This window comes from Lasioglossum baleicum, chromosome 9 (assembly GCF_051020765.1).
Source record: "Lasioglossum baleicum chromosome 9, iyLasBale1, whole genome shotgun sequence".
NCBI classification, from domain to species: domain Eukaryota; kingdom Metazoa; phylum Arthropoda; class Insecta; order Hymenoptera; family Halictidae; genus Lasioglossum; species Lasioglossum baleicum.
In genome coordinates, this window is record NC_134937.1 from 13,089,917 (window position 1) to 13,109,302 (window position 19,386).

The 19,386-nt window shown below is 41.5% G+C and overlaps 3 protein-coding genes across 3 annotated transcripts; 2 read left to right on the plus strand and 1 right to left on the minus strand.

Annotated features, from left to right (window-relative positions):
- The first annotated feature begins 7,644 nt into the window (after positions 1-7,644).
- LOC143212049 (uncharacterized) lies at positions 7,645-12,319 on the plus strand. The gene is made up of 5 exons (XM_076430341.1): positions 7,645-7,781; positions 8,711-8,772; positions 8,893-9,182; positions 9,866-10,766; positions 11,399-12,319. Exons 1-5 carry the CDS (start codon positions 7,764-7,766, stop codon positions 11,505-11,507), a joined length of 1,380 nt encoding a protein of 459 aa, XP_076286456.1. The 5' UTR covers positions 7,645-7,763; the 3' UTR covers positions 11,508-12,319.
- Positions 12,320-14,740: 2,421 nt separating this feature from the next.
- Positions 14,741-16,640, plus strand: LOC143212066 (uncharacterized). Its single transcript, XM_076430377.1, has 3 exons — positions 14,741-14,863; positions 16,006-16,082; positions 16,153-16,640. Exons 1-3 carry the CDS (start codon positions 14,846-14,848, stop codon positions 16,274-16,276), a joined length of 219 nt encoding a protein of 72 aa, XP_076286492.1. The 5' UTR covers positions 14,741-14,845; the 3' UTR covers positions 16,277-16,640.
- Positions 16,567-18,892, minus strand: LOC143212061 (uncharacterized). Its single transcript, XM_076430372.1, has 4 exons — positions 18,674-18,892; positions 17,899-17,957; positions 17,367-17,645; positions 16,567-16,851 (listed from the first exon to the last, which is right to left on the minus strand). Exons 1-3 carry the CDS (start codon positions 18,692-18,694, stop codon positions 17,402-17,404), a joined length of 324 nt encoding a protein of 107 aa, XP_076286487.1. The 5' UTR covers positions 18,695-18,892; the 3' UTR covers positions 16,567-16,851; positions 17,367-17,401.
- Between the last annotated feature and the right edge of the window lie 494 nt (positions 18,893-19,386).

Genomic DNA, 19,386 nt, shown 5'->3' on the forward strand with positions numbered 1-19,386 from the left:
TTGAGTAGAAGGTATTGATGTAAAAACAAACTTTAACAATAATTTTCCTATACAAATGTCCAGAGGTGTAGATTCACCCCTACGATCGATGACCATTACTTTTTATACACCCTGTACATTTGCTAAATTGTATAATATTAGAAGAAGATTTAAAGTAACTAAACCCCTCAGCGCCCATTAATTCGTGATAAATAGACTCCGGATTTGATGCATATCTAACAAACCTGAGTAGATGCAATTTAAAACAGTGGAATTTAAAACATTTAAAAACTTTAAGGGTATTAATAGGTATATTATTTTCACTACGTTAAAATTATTAATGGAAAATATAAATTGCTTCTGTGCCTTGGAATTGATGCACAAATTTTTGATTTTGCATAAAAATCCGGAGTCTAGTAATAAAAGATATGGAACAACGAAATGGCGAACGACTCCTCCCAACGTCACCGGACGTCGGAAATGAACGTTTCCTCGTCGAGACAGAGGGAAGTAAAAGCAATTATCGCGAAGATTACTAGGAACCACGGCACTCTTCCGATTTTCCGCGCTGCTACTCCCACGACGCGCGTTACGTACACCGGAGAAAAAGTGAATGAAACGCTACATGTCACACCACAGAGACGATAACGCGTGTTATTTGCGCGTCCACTTTCATTGTCACAGTTACGGCCACTTTGCTCTTTGCTGGAAAGCAAACGTTTTTCCTGATTCCGCTCTGCTCGCCTGCGAGTTTTGAAAGGAAAAGGTTAAAGATTCTACCAGTGTCTATCGAAAGTGCATTCGAGTGTTTCGTCATTAACGTAACAGGGAATTCCGTGTCTGTGGTATGGCCAATTCTGTTCAACAACGTTTGCAGTAATGAACTTCTGAACTGTAGTCATTTAATTTAATTGCTGCACTTTTGATGAATATGTTGATCGAAGCAAACTTTTATGGAAAAGCGATGTTCAGAGATGATCTTGACCCTGACGACGTTGAGCCATTGTCATCTGCAGGTCAACCTGAAACATTCGGCAATACCTCCAATTAATGAGACTTGTAATCGAGAACTAGGTTCTTGTGGACCAGACTTGGGCATTAATCGATTAAAATTTTAATCAAGAGTGATAGATTAATGTCTGCGATAAAAAAAGAAATCATTGAAAAGTCGGCGATTGATTGAATCGATTGATGAAGTTAATCGTCATACGGTTTAATAAATTGTAATAAGCAGGGAGATGGAGACATAGAGCGGAGATGGAGAATGACAGAAATATATCTCAACAAAAACTCAGTTTACATTTTTTTCGATATTCATACAGTTTTCAGCAGATAATCATTAATCAATTATCCGATTGACGATTACAATTGAAAGGAATGTAATTTGATTGTTAACCACAATTAACGACTAAAGTAGGAGATTAATCGTTAATTGCGGTTAACGATTGAAGCAGAAATTTATTCGTCAATCGTTGATTAGATTTTTGCCCAACTCTGTGGTGGACCTAATAAATATTCCTAGTCGCACGACCTTGGACGACCTTGAGCTACATGATAACGGTCTACAGCCCCGAGAGAAAGTGGAAGAAAGTCGAAAACATACATACATACCGACCGACCAGCTCAACACTATAAGCAACATATTAATCCCCTATGCTTTAAAGTCAACGCGAGCAAGTAGAAAGTCGGTAGTCCAAGATGAAGATGAAGGCAACAACCTCGAAGAGAACGGCTTTTGTCGCGATACGATTACGCGGGTTCGGACGCTTCCCTCGTTGGTAATTAGCATGGTTGTTCTGAAACGTGTGCTCGTCTTCAGAGGTTGTTGCCGGGGAACGAAATAGAAAGTGCTGATGCGAGGAGGAAGCTCATCACAGCGCACTACGGTGTATAGAGAAAAGGGAACAGGGGAAGGATCGATGCAACGTAGAGAGATCGAGGACCCGTGAGAGACACCGTGCAAGAGGAATCGCGTGCCCTTTCACTTCCATTTTTGCGCGGAAGACCCATGGCCTGCATATGTTCCGACTCAGTTACTTTCCCGATGGACTTCCCGGGTGATGCCCTTTCGCTGGCTTCACCTTACGACATCGATACTGTCAGAGAATTCAGCGAAATTCCTCTCGCGATACGCCGAATACTTGCTGAATTTGTTGTCCTCGTATAATAAATCGTCAAATGCTAACGATCTTCTCAGTTATTCAACACGCGGTAATTATCGATCGTTTGTCAGGCGATCACAGTAACGGTCTCAACGACCATCGACCCAGGAAGAGCAAAGCTCTAATTAAAATCGTCTCGTCAGGGTTGAAAGGCAGGTTCCGAAGCGTGAATGTTTAAGTAGTCAGGCTGATCAATAGATTTCCATCAAAGGATCTCTCACGGTGGAGTAACAGGTGCCAGGGAATCCTCGAGGAGATTATGGTTGCTCGAATGGCTGCTGTAGCAATCGATAATCAACATGATTTTGCTGCTGCATCGCTTTCTATCACGCGAGAACAAATTTCTCACTGGGATGCTTTCTGATTTTCGATCGGCTCTCGATTTTTATAAAAGAGAACATTCTCGAGCAACATTTTCAAGAATATGCATTGCCTCTATTCACTGTTAATTATTTGATAGAGCTTTCAAAATGAACGATTAATTAAAAGTCTCTCAACGAAGAACTAAAATTTTTCGAAATGTTAATATAATTTGTGCTGATGTTTTCTGGTTTTAATGCAATCCGGAGATATACATAGATCGTGCAATATACACAACTCTTTCCTCTTCCGCAACCCGAGGAACTTTGAAAAACCACCCCCCGGGGCCGCACGGTGTCGATAGCGTGATTTATTCCTGTTTTCACCGATTCCAGTTATTTGTCAACGTTGACAGCTTGTATTTCCATCGTGGCGCGTTCGCCTTTGACTTCTGACGGCTCTCTACCGTCGTTCAACCAGTTCTGAACACGTTTCTTTTCTCTGTCGGCGCGTGTTAGCGATTCCACGCGCGAGCGAGCTATCAATGGCATCGGTGCCAAATAGGGACGATTTAGTGTCGATACACGCTAAGACGAATAGTCCTCGTGTAATATTAGACACGACAGCTGAACTAAAAATTTCTCATTAAACTGTGGGTGCAGATTTTCATTTTAAATAATTGTCTCAGAGGTCAAATTAAACCAACAAAATGGCCGTAAAAAGTTGTGAGATCAAACAAAATACGGCCAAGTTCGTTAGCTTAGAAATATCTCTTGCAATACTGAAGAAAGCGTTTGTAAAAATTAGTTTAAAAGAACGCTATTTAATTTTTAAAGAGTTACATGGAGGGCTAAATTATTCAAACTTGGCCGTTACTTTTTAAACCAATGGTCATAAAAGGTGTTAGGTAAGGTGTAAAATTTCAAACTTTGATCATTATTTCTTCGAGTGTTTGTTATGGTGGATCTATGTACCAACTTTCAAGCTTGTAGGTCAATAGGAAGTACCCAAAAGGGGTTTTGATGATCTGTCAGTCAGTCAGTCAGTGACAAATTTAGCGATTTTTGAGGTCTTATATCTCGGAACCTACTAATGTTGGAAGATTAATGTTTTGTCAATATTAAGACATGATAGCATTTAACAAATGTACGAACTTACATCTCTCCATCTGCCTCCAGTGTCGAGGTATAAACCTCTAAAAAGCGACTAAGTTGTTTTGTGTAAGAGGAGGTAGTGCGAGAACTTGGCTGGTGCACTACCGTGAACCTAGATTAATAATCAATTATATTCGGAGTTGATGTATTATTAACTGACTCATCATATACAAGTAAGGACAGTCAAACCAGCTGAGCCTAGCGAAAAGCCAGTAGACGTCAAAAGAAAAAGCTAAAATCTCATTTTTTATTTATGCGTTTAAACGTTTAAACAGTGTTTAAATTATTTTACAACCCCATTAATGTAGGTATAATATCAATAGGTGTTTTTTTTTACATGAGAACGGTTTAATCATTTTTACATTACTTCCTATGGGAAAGGTTGGTTTGGTATGCGTCCTATTCGGTATAAGTCCAAACATGAGGAACGGATTAAGATCGTATACCGAGGTACCACTGTAATTGTGGCAGTGCTGCTTTTAATCAGGTCAAACAGGTTGCCAGTGTATTCGAACTATCCACGTAGAGGACGTCTAAGCAGGTTCCGGTTAGAGGCGATTACCCGAGATAATTGTACTTTTACAATTACTCTTACGTCACAACGCTTGCTGTTTTTCTTTGGCGGTGTTCGAAGAGCGTTTCTACGATTGTTGTGCTAAAAGGGTCGTTTCCTCGCTCGCGTTTGTTTTTCCTGTAGCACGTTAGCAATCTCAGAGAAGCTCTACTACGAAACAGTCGTCAGTTTTCACTCGAATTTTCAAACGAAGGATGTATCTCCCACCAGTCCCCTCCAATAAGTTCTGCTCCTTAGACTTCTGCGAGCAAGACATGTGCTCGCGAGCTGCCCGAAAGGGAAAGGCGCGCGCAAACCGTCTGTGTTACCGTCTTGCATCGACGAATAAAGACGGTTTACGATACCTCGGTGTCTATTTGCAATTACTTCACTTGTTAACTACCCGAGGTGTTCTACTTGCATAATCGGAAGTCTCGCCGATTACCTGAACGATTACCGACAACCATGTGGAGCGTGTATTCCAGTAAAAATTGTAAAATGATAAGTAAATCACTTTTGCTATTCAGAACAATGGACGACATGAAAATATTCCAAGCCTGATCGCGGTATTGGGAGCACGACCTTGGTGAGGAGGACGCAATTCGAGTAATGCGGGAATTTCTAAAGGGAAACCCGAGGAAAAATTAGATATCTCTTTCGGTGGAATTCATCCACCGGTTTCAAATGAGTGAAGAGAAACGTTCTTCAAACAAATATCGCCGGTCTACGCGATTTTTCCGCGAACGGACAAAGTGCAACACAGACGTTCTCTTCATTTGATTTTATTCTGGAAATCGGGGAAAGCGCGTGCTCTTACACCGTGAAGCACTCCTGTCCACCGATTTATGCAACAATCCTGTAGGAGGAAAGCGAGTCTGATGCACTGTTGATGTCGTTCGCACGCACCGGATGAAAAGTGAAATTGAAAATGCCCATAGTTTTTCGTTTTGCTCGCTTAGAATCTTGCCGATCGTATCTTGTGCAACACGAGAGATCGATCGGTGGTCTTTGCAACTATGATCGAAAGCGATCCCGTTTCTGGAGTTCCGATTACTGCGCTCCGAGCATGCAATTACGGTTAATAATGATCTCATCTAACGTTCCCCAGACTTTTCAGCCGTTTAACGCTTCTTGTAATCGTCGAACGTACGTGTAATTGAATTTTTGCTTGTCGAGAGCGCGGAATGGTTGACTTGTCTCTAATTGTGCTGCTGCTTGGATCGTTTATTCCAGACGCGAAATTGCGAGCCGAATCAAATTTAATTAATCCGTGCATTTACGAAGAAGAAATTAATCTGAGATTTTTTCTGTAATTATTTCTGAGAAGTCAGTTAGAAGTGTTTAGAGTTGCGATATCCAGGATAAAATAAAATCGTGAACTTTTGGATGTGTGACGCCCCCACCGATTTGAATGATTTTTGTTTGAATTGTCTCTAATTGTGCTGCAGCTTTGTTCGCCCATTTCAGACGTGAAATTGCGAGCGGAATAAAATTTAATCAATCTAATTATTTCTGAGAAATTAATTATAAATGTTTAGAGTTGCGATATATCCAGGATAAAATAAAATCGCGAACCTTACGATGCATGACACCGACTTTAATCTTCTCAGATCTATACTTCTCAGAAATAATTACAGAAAAAGTCTGAGATCAATTTCTACGTACAAGTACGCATTAACTAAATTTGATTCCGTTCGCAATTTCGCATTAGGGATAAACGAGCAAAGCAGCAGCACAATTAGAGACAAACCGAACAAAAATCATCAAAATTTCTGGAGAGTTTGGCCAATAAAATTGGTCGAGGTGGTAAAAGTACAAAATTATGATAATTTAACCTAAATCCCGTTTGTGTCATAAAAGAAACGTACGGTGCATCGACAAGCGAACGACGGATAGTGAAAGGACGCGTTTACCCACCTGAGGCATCCGCAAAATTGCCGGAGGATCAAGGGAAACGAGCACCGCGCGGATTAATTAAGAAATTTATCGCGTTTATTGCGACTCGTGAGAGTTCCTCGTGGCGACTGACTTTCTCACATTCGATAGGAACACGACAATTCTACATTTTTCGCGTTCCTGCTCGCCTTTGTTACAGAAATGGAAAAGTGGGTTGCAGATAGGATCAATCTGAAATATGCTCGACGCGAACGATTCATCCGCGACGTACATCCAAAGTGAAGAAGTGTAAATTCACCTGAAACCAACGACCATCGGAGTTCACTATGGTTGTTCGTCGTAGATGAACGGTTGTCCTCCGTTCGTTGACTCGTTTCGAGCCCGTTCCTCAACTTTCGATTTTCTATTCGAAACTCGCGTCGTTACGGTGGCGAACGTAAAAAATTGCCGAAAATGTATATCATTTCACCGTTACATAAAACACCTGTCTCCCGGAGCACTGTGCGAGATCGATTTTCACCGTGGCAAATAAAACAAACCTTTCACCACTTCAGCTACGGAAACACCGATGACCGAAGATTGAATCTGCAGTCCCATTAGCAATAATTTCTAATATTTTCACCTACGGCTTTGAGAGACAATTTGCCAGGTGGAAGATTATTTATTCTTCCACCTGTTGTCTCGAGACGCTATCTTTAAAGATTTATTGTTACAAAATGGACCAAAGTGTTCGCGACATTTCAACCCTTAGTCACCCAGAGTCAAAATATTGTTTACATTATTCTATATGTTAGGTATCTAATCAATTATCAAACACTTAAGCGTTGTATGTATTATATTTTACATTCATACAAAAAGAAAGATATAAATTAATATACAGAATGGAATTATTCTAGGTCGGAAGAAATGTTTCATTTTCGAGTCAGCATAGATCCGAGTGCAAAGGGTTAAAATATGTATAAATAAACAACGGATCTTTATGCAAACAAAAATTTTCCACCGGAACTGCAACAAACTGGACTGACGTACAAATTTATTTTCTATCTAAATATGTTTAACAGGTTGAAGATAATATAACGGTATTTATGAATTCCTCCAATGTTTTCACTGTTTTAAATTACACCTACTCATTTTTCGTCGTAAATGCGTAGAATCCGCTGTGTAATTATAAATGAACTGTGAATATTTTTAATAAGATGACAAATGACAGAAAGAAGTACACTACCTGTTTATGGTTGTTCATCGACGCGTCACTTCCGTTACAGTGTCCCATGAGATCGATCTGGAGCAATAGACGTTCGCTTTCCGCATAGACAGAGAATCCCTCGACGCAAACTTGTTACCCCAGAGGGCAGCGACCATAATACGAGCATAAACCGCCGGGAGCATGAGTTTCTCTGGTGCCGTTCTCGACTGTAGGTCACGGCCGTTCCTCCACGGACACTCACACAAACAGTTATGCTACCTGGTAGGTCCGTTGCACGATTCTGCACCGTCTCTTCAGCCACCTCCGATTCCCGGGAGCCCTCTCCGAGTTGGCTGGGCCCCGATCATCGTCTGTATCCCCCACTTGCTAGCCCCGCTTCCGGTACTTCCTTCGGGCCCGCTATATATAGGCAGGATCCTTGCTGGATATATATGACAGTGTGTTCCTGAGCATCGTGACGAGCTGACCAGGAAGAGGCAGGAAGAGAGGAGAGGTGCCACGGACCCAGGACCATGGACCCGAAAGCTGCTGTAAGGATCTTTCTGTGCGACCTTTAAGTTTGAGGGTCACTGTGATTTTGAGGATTTTTGTGAGAGTGAGCGATATCGAGATTTCTTGCTAGAGTGAGGGATGGAACTTGTTCTTTGCTGGAGTGAGCGCTCCAAGTCTGATCAGCTTTATTTTTTGAGACTTCGAGAACCTAAAACATTGTTTTTGGTTTTGAGGATTTCCATGAGGGCAAAGGATATCGAGATTTTTTTGCTAGAGTGAGGGATGGAAATTTTTTTCCTAGAGTGAGCATTTTTTTTTTCAAGTCCGATTAGCTTTATTTTTGGGACTTACTCTTAGACTCCAAAACCTTACTTTCGGTTTTGAGGATTTTTGTGAGGGTGAGGGTATGCAGATTTTTTACTGGAGTGAGGGATGGAAATCTCTTTTGCTAGTGGGAGCATTCCAAGTCTGATTAACTTTATTTTTGGGACTTACCTTGGAAACTTAATACCTTATTCTCGTTTCGAGGATTTTTGTGAGGTCAGCGATATTTTGCTAGAGTGAGGATGAACACGTGAAATACAAAACTGTGAGGTGTTAGAAGAATTTGAAAATGTTACTCTACTTTCAACATGCTAAGCTTTGTTTTGCATTTCACCGCCTGAATGTAAGAACTAGGTAACTTACAATTCTTAACTTGACTTACTGAAGTAAGTTACTTAACTTAACATAAATAGAAATCTGTATTTATTTTTTATCTACAGTGAACACTGCTCACTAGATGTCGTAGATTACTTTGATAGGTGTTACCCAGTTGTTACATTAACTTCTACTTGATTTTTTCTTTAATACGCAGTAGATAACTCAAAATGTCCAAATTTCGAGTGACCAATTACATTCAGGCGGCGATTTGAAAGTAAAAAAATTTGAAATTTCAAATGAACATGGCAGTTGAATTTGTTCACAGATAAAATGCCTGGTCTTCGTGACAATATTGACCACAGTACTAGCGACGTTCGGCAAAGAACAGTGAGTAACATGTTACAAAGCGATCGTTATTTGAAAAGTCATTAAAATCTGATTGTACCGAGACGGTAATAACTTTCATGAAGTCCGTATTAAATATCACACTACGTATCAACTTTCTAGCGTGCACATAAGGATCCATGTACCGGAGATAGTCCAGCACGATGAGAAGAAGGTCATCAAATACGAAGAGCACGATGACCACCATGGTGGCGGCGGCGGAGGAGGATATGGTGGAGGAGGAGGAGGAGGTGGTCATGGTGGTGGTGCTATCATCATAGAAGAACATGGTGGTGGAGGATTTGGAGGTGGTCATGGAGGAGGAGGCGGAGGTCATGGTGGAGGATTTGGAGGTGGTGGAGGCCATGGAGGCGGATATGGTGGAGGAGGAGGAGGTCACGGAGGTGGTGGAGGTGAGACTAAATTATCTCTATCTACTTAGGAAATACCTGACTAATAACGAGAGAATAGTAACGACAATATTCAATGAAATTTGTAGAAGTCAATTTTAGTAGAAACGGAAAGGTCGAAAGATCAATTAGATTTTTAACTCGAGCACCGAGTTTCTCTCTGAAGATCTAGAATCGCAGTAGTCTCAAAAGGGAAAGGAAAGTCTGTCAGTCTAGAGTATCGCGGAGCCCGAGTGACACATGGGTAACGTATCAGAGTGATTCGCGACTTCGTTGGAGAGATAATAGCAGAATCTCTTCTCTCACGTTCCCCTTAGGACTTAGACGTGTAGACGATCGCGATATACACTGGAGCCTTTCGAGTATACGTCTACGGTCCTCTGAGTGCGATGTTTAACGTCGTTCAAGCAGTGGAACTCGTTTTGTGGGTTTCACTTCCTCGATTCGGAAGCGAGAATTCGATTTGCATGCACGTATGTGCATATTGTGCATGCTCGTGTTCACGCTGCAACAGGATTTGCGAGTTGCGCTACTTGCATTGCAAGGTTACAGTGTGACCTAATGTTGTCGAAAGTTTCCTGGGATGATTCGTCGGATTTAGCCTAGTTTATTCTGTTGTAGACGTGGTCGAGCATAAGTATAATATAAATATTTGAACAACATAATAATTAAATGATTTATTACAGGAGGCCATGGTGATGTGATAATAACGAGTCCAGGAGGTTTCGACGACCACCATGGCGGCGGAGGAGGATTCGGAGGCGGAGGAGGTCATGGTGGAGGCTTCGGAGGCGGAGGAGGTCATGGTGGAGGCTTCGGTGGAGGAGGCGGTCATGGTGGAGGAGGAATCATCATAGAAGATCACCATGGCGGCGGAGGATTCGGTGGAGGCGGTGGTCATGGAGGAGGATTCGGAAGCGGTGGAGGTCATGGAGGTGGATATGGTGGAGGAGGTGGCCATGGCGGTGGCGGAGGAGGCGCGATCATTATAGAAGATCATCATGGCGGTGGAGGAGGTGGTGGAGGATTTGGAGGCGGTGGAGGTGGCCATGGAGGAGGAATAATTATTGAAGACCATCATGGAGGCGGAGGATTCGGAGGAGGAGGTGGTTATGGTGGTGGCGGAGGTGGAGGATTCGACCATCATGGTGGAGGAGGCTTTGGAGGAGGAGGTCATGGAGGAGGTGGCGGAGGTCATGGTGGAGGTGCTATCATCATCGAAGATCATGGCGGCGGAGGCGGTGGATTTGGAGGTGGTCATGGAGGAGGATTCGGAGGTGGTGGTGGCCATGGCGGAGGATTCGGAGGTGGTGGAGGCCATGGAGGAGGATATGGTGGAGGAGGTGGCCATGGCGGTGGCGGAGGAGGCACCATAATTGTAGAAGATCATCATGGCGGCGGAGGAGGCGGTGGAGGATTTGGAGGAGGATTTGGAGGAGGATATGGAGGCGGCGGAGGCCATGGAGGAGGATTTGGAGGCGGCGGAGGCCATGGAGGAGGGTTTGGAGGTGGCGGTGGTGATCACCACTCTTTCGGTGGCAGTGGCTATGGCGGTGGTGGTGGATTATCGTCAGGCTTTGGAAGCAGGTGAGACATTAAACAATTTAGAAAACAATGAATCAGTCAATTTTTAATAATAAAAAGACTGCCTCTGGCAAAATGAAATGAATAAGTTCAATCGATTTTATTCGTGCCTAAAGAAAGTAGGAAGATATAACTCTTCTGACGTAAACAAGAAATTATTACAAGTATGTAATATTTTTGTGATTTCCACGTTCCAGGGGACCATCGTTTTTTATTGTCTGGTAAGAAGACAAACGAGATTTTTTACCCTTTCTGACTCTTTCTGCGACCCGTGTGTGCACGACTGGGTAACCGAGTATCAGTTTCCATTTCTAAGTAAATTGTAAAATGCATTATCGTTGTTCACACAAGGGTCAAACGTAGTCGACTGTTTTATTCTATTCCTTCAATGCACAGAACAATTCTTCTTCAATCTGTAAATAACGAAACGAAACCGAACAAGATCAATAGAAACCTGTCTGCACTCTTTCCAAGTAGCAAACCATTCCCAAAAAACAATAAAACAGAAACGTATTAAATTAACACAGGGGAATGGATGGAGGTAACAAACCCAAAAATCACCGATTAATTTACTTTCACAGCTCGTCGATCAGCGTTTAAACGGAGAAAATTAACGAGGAACGTATTTGTTTCAGTGGGCATGGTGGAGGCGGCGGTTTCGATTCCTATTCGAGTGGTCACGGGGGCGGCGGAGGCGGTGGCGGTGGTCATGGTGGATTCTCAGGCTACCACAAGAAGAAATAAACAGAACGCTGCCTGAAGAAATCAAACTATGACTTCCGATATCGATCATCGAGTCACGTTCGGATCACGCGATCGTTATCGTCGCGTGACCGTCGATCGCAATTCCGTGCACTCTCTTCAGCGCAGTCTGAACAACGAATTGCCGAGTCCATGGGGATCGGCCCGATTTCCCATGATTTTCGCCTTGGCCGACCTCGTTAGCCCATTTTCTCTTTCGTTCGCTTGCCAGCGACCGTCGGCATCGAGATCGCCGGCTCAATGACGCGATCGCGGCGCAAAAAGTATTATACGAACGAGTCAGTAAAGATAAACAAACGCCAGTTGAGCGCGACAGAGTTCAAGTTAGATTTCTCCGATAGTTAACAAAAGACGCACGCTGTTGTTTTGTTTAACTACACTGACTCGTCTCGTTGGATCGTGTACAACTGTACAGTACGATTGAGATCGGCGATCCAGATAAGCCCAGATCGTTTTAATTCTCTAGTTAAGTTCGAAGAAGCTGTACTCGAATCGGAACGGAGGAATGCGATCGTTACACACAAGTTTTCACGGAGGCTGAGAAAGTGTATTTTTTTTTGTAGCTATACCTTTTTGGAAGATTGTTGATCTGTTGTTATGCACGATCGTTCGCGCGTTTATACCTAAGCCATAGTGTCTCTGTTCTTAGTTGTTTTATCGATCTTGATCCTTCGCGATCGCGACATACCTGACTGTTTGCTCGCTACACTTTTGTTGCGTTTTGTACATACCGTACGCTCTGTACATACTGCTTTGTTATGTTTAAATAAATTGTTTTGTACGTTTTTGTAAAACAGGCTTTTATCTTCCCCTTCGAGCGTGAAAGGAAGCTGGACAATCGGCGAATTGATAGAGCCATAGGCTGCAAAATCTCATTCTTTAAGTATGCAATGAACAATGTCGTGTAATGTGTATTTAATACATAAGGATTCAGTGTAGCTAGATTTTCGATTTTAACGTAAAATCGTCAAGTTAGAAAAGTAGTCGTAATACATTTATTTTCAAGCTGCTGATTCTGCGATTTTTTGAAAGTTTAAAAATCTATACCTATATAATAGCCCGGAGGGCCTAGTAAAATATACAATACAACTCTTAATATTTTCTAGTAAATATCAATCAAATACAATAGACTCAAAGAGAGAGGATTTTAGACAGGGTACCATACGGTAATTACAGGTGATCAGGGTTCAATCACGGTTTCCTAGTCAATACTAACTCTAGGACCTTAAATCTCACCCGGAAATTATTCACAGCTCGTACTAAGCTTTCAATACACTTCGGTAAGCGATCTGAAATGACCTTTTTTCAGGGAAATCACTGTATTCCCTGATCCATCTGCCATTTCTCGAGTCATTAATCACCGCAGGAAGCGTTCAACGAAGAAGATCGTGCAACGGTTAAATCCTCTGGATCCTTCCGATCCGTATCCGGATTTTTCTGCGACCGTAATTGCTCGTACGCTGGGGGATTAGTCCGAAATGGAAAGTAAGCGGAAAGTGAAAGAGAGCAGATGTTATGCTGCACAGAGAAGGACGATTTCACCTGTGCTCGCTTACTACACGTTGGATCTCTGCCGCTTACACGGATCTTGATCCATGCCCTTGATCCATGGCCGTCTCTGCTCGAGGTTCTTCCGTTCTAACCGCTATAATTGCCCCAAATTATAGCTTGCGTCTCGATCTACTTAGCTCCAGCATTGGTTATGCAAATGGTTCAATCAATACGATTTGTATTGTTAATTGATGAATAGAAAGGTGGAGTTTACGATCACTTTCTTCGGGTGCTTGCTCTTTACGATTTCATAGATCACTTGTATTATGTATTGTTTTACAATATAGTCACGAACAATGAATGAGCTCGATACAAGAAAGATACATTTTGTTCATGTTGTTACGATGCGAAACGAATCGTTCAGGAAGCGATCGCAACTTTTCATAACGAAGCGGCGAAAGTAAAATAAAAATCTTGAAAATCAAAAAAACAACGAACTTTCTATGTTGTATTATAACGAAGATTGCATGCTATTTCTTGCTCATCGAGGATGTAGTTAATGGTTCTTGCGGAATTAAACGGTAGCGTACAAGCAATTGCATCGGAAAGTGTTTGCGGGGATATAGTTGATTTGTCACGTTTGCTAATCAATTACGTCATTTTGCATACACGTAACGAGCGATTGTACTGCTAATATTAATGTTCGATGATTGATTACCATCAGTGAATGTTCAATTAAGAAACGTTTACAGGAGACTGCTCCGAACATGCCAGTTGGAAAATTGCAAAAAAGTGTAGCTACAGTGAAAGAAGGTGGGTGCGCATTTGTAACAAAATACATTTCCCGTTTACTTTCCACGCTGCATAGGCGTAGAAACGACATTCAAATTTCGGTTATACATTTCATTAAATTATCAACGATTTTACATCTACACACAAATGTCAATAAATACTCGGTTTGATCACCAAAGAACAATTTATACTGTATAGAAATAAATTGTTCAAAACTCCATACGCAAATTATACCGATCCGATTACGGTAACGGAGTGCAGAGAAAGCGAATGCAACCGAAGATTCTTTCCCAGCGGAAATGTTAACCCTGTCAATCAAAACAGGAAAAACTGTCACCAGTGAATAAAAAAAGAGAATTTTCACGAAGAATTGTATAATTACACGGAAGTCTCGGCTATGAAGTCATCCGAGGTAATGAACCGGTGGAATAATGTCGGCAATAAAACTGTCAGGAAGCCGATGACACGCTACCGTGCTTAGTTAGGCTAAACAAGACGTTCGAGTAGTATGTCAACGTTAGGCGATCATGTGGAAGGCGTAGTGGTCGTTAAACAGTACCCTCTTGTTTATTGAAATAAATCAGCTTGTACAATGAATTCAATTAAATTGAATTAAAATTATTTTCGGATGTAGATTCGTTTGAATTGTTCTCTATAATTCAGGAATCCGAACGCATTGCAAAACTTTCACGATCGAATCTTGGTTCCTTTCTCCTCGAAATTGGATCCACCAATTCTCTCACGATATACTCTTACTTCCGAGGGAGCCTCCTTTCCGTAAAAGTATCGCAATGCCAAGAGATGAAGGGTCTCTTTCACGCGATGGCTACGACAATGATGGAACATTCGCGTGAAATTCCACGTTATGTCCGAGTGAGAGCGAATGGGGTTGGGTGGGGTGCAGGAAATATTTTACTCGTTCCTGTACCGTTCACTGATTATGCTTCCGTTTATAAGGCTCGACAGGATCTTGCGTCTCCTAGTTAGGTTTAAACACGGGAGAGAACAGGGACCTCCGGAGAACCGCAGCAGACGACATGGACAGGAAATTGCACGTGGGTGTCGAAAACCAAAAATTTGTAAAGAGCTTCCAGTATCGAGAGAACGGTCGATTCTTCTCTTTTAAATTGTTCGCCAATCGATCGACGACATTTTCAACCCGTTTCTTATCGATTTATTCTGCTTTTCGTCTGGGTCGATTTCCAAAAATTTGTAGCAGGCTTCCACTATTAAGAGAATAGTAGATTTTCTCTTTTAAATTGTTCAGCAATAGATCGACGATATTTTGAACCCGTTTCTTATCGATTTATTCTGCTTTTCGTCTGGGTCGATTTCCAAAAATTTGTAGCAGGCTTCCACTATTAAGAGAATAGTAGATTTTCTCTTTTGAATTGTTCGCCAATAGATCGACGACATTTTGAATTCACTTCTTATCGATCTGTTCTGCTTCTCGTCTGGGTTGGCTTCCAAAAATTTGCAAAAATATGTTCAAAAATATCTCTAGAATTTTTGCCTCATTTTGATTTGAATTTTTATCAATGAATAGTTTATTCTATTTTATGAATGATTATAAAATTGTGTTTTATGATTCTAATTATGAATTTTAAAATTGAATAGTTGAATTGTTGAAAATTGGAGAAGTGAAATTTTTAGAGCTCTTCAACAAAATTGTCTTTCGTTGCCTATTGCTTGGTGTGGGAGGCTGAGTAAAACGGGTTCGACAGATCTATAATCTATAATAGTATGAATGTACCTCGATCAAGATCATTTCACCGGCCAGGATCCAAATAACATGATTCGGTTGAGTTTATCCCGGACGCTTTCACCTGAACTTGTAACGCAACACGATTGATTCGTTTTCTTTTCGGTCTTGCTCGAAATGCTCCTGTCCGAGGTTTCTCTGTCTACGATTTTCTCTCTATATTATCTTCCCGGTTACGGTAACCCGATCGAGGTATACAAATAAGTCTGCAGAAAGTGCTCACCTCGTAATTAACCACAGTAATTATATGAATGTGTTCAAGTTCTTGTTGGCAGCAAAATTGCAGCTAATAGTATCCAATCTTATTGGGTGGCAGAAATGGAAACTAACAGCAGCTTTCATTCTTTATTGATTATTTTTAACATAGTGTTTAAAAGTGCTAAAAATTTCGTATTAACCGTCAGAGACTAATTGAAAAATTAATTTCTCTTTCAGGTTTTCCTCTTCGCTTTGGTCATTTCTATGACTCTGGTGTCTTCGATGCCTGCTCCCGGAGGCGGTCACCATGAACAGTGAATATTATTAATATGCTATCGCTATTAACAAGTAGTGACAATGATGTTAAACAACGTTTCTTTTCAGCGCGCACTTCATCATCCACGTGCCCGAGCTCATTCACAAACACTATCACACTCACGTGAAGAAGATTCACCACAAAAAGCACGAGGAGGAGGACGATGGACACAAACACATAGAAGAGTGGTGATAATTCAACAAAATTCTCTCTCTTCTCTAACGATTGTAACTGGTCTAGTACTCTGTTATAAGAAGTTTTACATGTTAAGATTGTTATGTTTTCTCTTGTACATAGCTGTTGATTGTTAACGTGAAACGATGTTGTAACGAATAAAACGATTTTTAACCCTCGTCCGTTCCTCATTTCACAAGCTGAATCTGCCCCTCGATGTTAAATCGACACAGTGATAAGAAGTAAGAAGACAAGTTTGTTGTAAGAAAAAGAAAGAAAAGGTGATATAGAAATAATTGCGTACTAAGTATGTGAAACTCGTGTATTGTATAAAAAAAATAATGCAACATAATACAAGTATATACAAATCTCTTTGATCTAAGTACACACAATTGTGCACACCGACCGATACTCTCTATTTTACACACTTAAGTAACTAACGCAGACGGTTCGAGCTAGCTTTGTACTATTTTTTGCTATTTCCCCATCTTTTTGCGTGAATAAACATTCCCCGGAACGAATTTGGGCTGCTTGGAAACATGTGAGTACAGTGTCAGGTGATTCTGGTAACTCGAACGTCTTCATTTTACAACCTGCAACAGGAAACGCGACGCGTACAACATTTTTCGTTCGCCAATTTTTCTTTTCGACTAAATTGCTTTAGTTAACTTTTCTATGATTCCTACCAATTGAAATCTCAACAAATTTTTGTTCGCTCATTTTCTAGCAAACTAGTCGGTCTAACATCTTTAAAAAATTCTAGTCATTTGGACTAATTTCGAAAAAGTTATGCGATTTTTAAGAGTATCCACTTAATATTGTCCCCGACTGTATATTACTTACTTGGACTTACCAAAGGCGCTTTCTAAATTTTCACGACAGGCACAGATAAAAAACTTGAAAACCGTGGTCTTTACTTTTTCCTTCGCAATCGCGACAACAATTTAAAGAAAGAAATTACCAAGCTGTTCGGTCCAATTTGGAAAAAGTTGTTCGATTTTAAAAGTACGAATACTTGTTCTCAATTTGAATTCAGAAGTAGATCTCTGCATTTAATTGCAAGTGCAACCCTCGGTGATATTGTATTGCAATTCTTTTGAATACATACCTAGATAATAACAAGCCGAAAAGCAAGTGCTCCCATTACCACCATTTCTCCTGATGTACAGGTACAGGTACGTGAACCTTTTCGACGACAGGGACAGGTACATGAACCTTTTCGACATGATGAACCGGCACAGGGACATGAACCTTCTCTACATGATGAATTGGGATCGGTACCGGCACCGGCACCTTCTCAACGTGGTGCACGGGTATCTTCTTCACATGATGATGATGGACCGTGTGCACGTGATAAGGCACGTGGATGCGGACGTGGTGGTGCGAACTGCAATCAGGAAAATCGATTTTCTTGTAAAAACGAGGTAATTGGCACTTCGAGATACACGCTGTTTCCATACGGTATAATCGTTAATGGAGACAAATATTGTATTAATTTATTCTAGCCAGATTATTCTTGTTTCAACGTTTACATTCGCATTTACCAGCAAGATGAAAGAGGTCTGACGAAAGAGGTGTTCTCTATGGGTAATGAAGAGAGAACAATTTGCAAGAAATAATGAGACAGTTTAACAACTTACCCGTGGTAGCCTGGCACCGGCGAAGACAAGGCCACGGCCAGTATTCCGAACACGATCAACTGCAATACGAACGTGAATTTCTGATTTGTCCATAAGGCTGCAACTGCATTCGCGATTCGTTTATATGCGCGGCGGCTTATTTTCTCCCTTTTTGAAGTTTCACTGTGCACGCGTCGCGATTCGCGCGATCACGCTTCCTCGGTGTGAAAGTGTCGCATTCTTATCTTAATCGAGAAAATTCAACCGGGGGCCGATCGGCTTTTGTTCGAATATATTTGTACATTCATTACTAGACTGCGAAGACGTGAGAAGAATTTCAGATTATTGTTATACTATGTTTATCTTTTTAAGTCGATTAAAAAGTGTTTCTTACATTTGATGTAGACAATTTTTATTCTGCATAAAGATCCGCAGTCTATTAATTACTCTGCACATTCGAGCGAATTGGGAAAACCAAATCTGATTAAAATAGGTGAACGAAACCCGATTAAAGTAGACAAATCGAACTTGATTATCTAGTAGATTGACCATCGAAAGGAACCTTGGTACATTTCTTATTTTTCGTGGAACATTTGTAATTTTTTGGGGTTACAAAAAAAATCAGACGATTCTACAAACATGAACAATTGAGGACTCGTCAAATTCTATCGTGAACCACGAAGCAAAGAAAAATCGAGTGCGCCGAAAAACCGGGAAATCTTCTCGCAAAGAGAACACATCGATCCACTGGCGATCACATGAACCTCGATCACATTCCGTCGAACGATCTACTCACAACGATGGTCTGGGCGCGCATCTTGGTCGGCTTGGTGCGGGTTGTCTCTTGTAAAGTTTCCCTTTGGAACGGTACTTGGAAACGGCGAACAACAACGTATACGGGTTGTGTCGAAATAGAAAAACAACGTCGAACCGAACGAAAATTGTTTAGAGATACGTTGTACACGCGAAAGAGACCGGTATTTTACGGTTGTCGATACGTTTCTGGCTTTGGACGGCCGGGGATGTGTGCTTATAAAGGACGAACCACGGTGGCCAAAACCACCCGGCGAAACACAGCCACCGGGGTGGGAGAGCAAAGTCGCTCGACTTTACGGTTACGTAAATGCTAGGAAGCGGCGGTGGTCGGCCGCCTCTCTGGTTACGTTCGTTCCGCGTGTTCCACGACGCGACGAGCTGCGTAACACAAAGGTGCGAGAGCGTGCTGTGCGTACCGCACGTGGCTCGAGCCGGTTCGCAATATCCATAACACTAGATGCACCGAACACATTGTTCACACTGTGTGAAAAATTCGATTTAGCATTCTTCCACAATTTTTATCATTTTTGGCCTGTTGAAAGATTCATTATGAAGACCTTATGTGGAGTGACCAACCCCCACGCGGTTGGGCTCAGAAACCAAGTCTAATTTTCTTTATTCAACCTTAGTCATCTCAACCATCTCAAATTCAACCTTTTGCAAATCAATTTCACCTATTAAGAATATTTACAA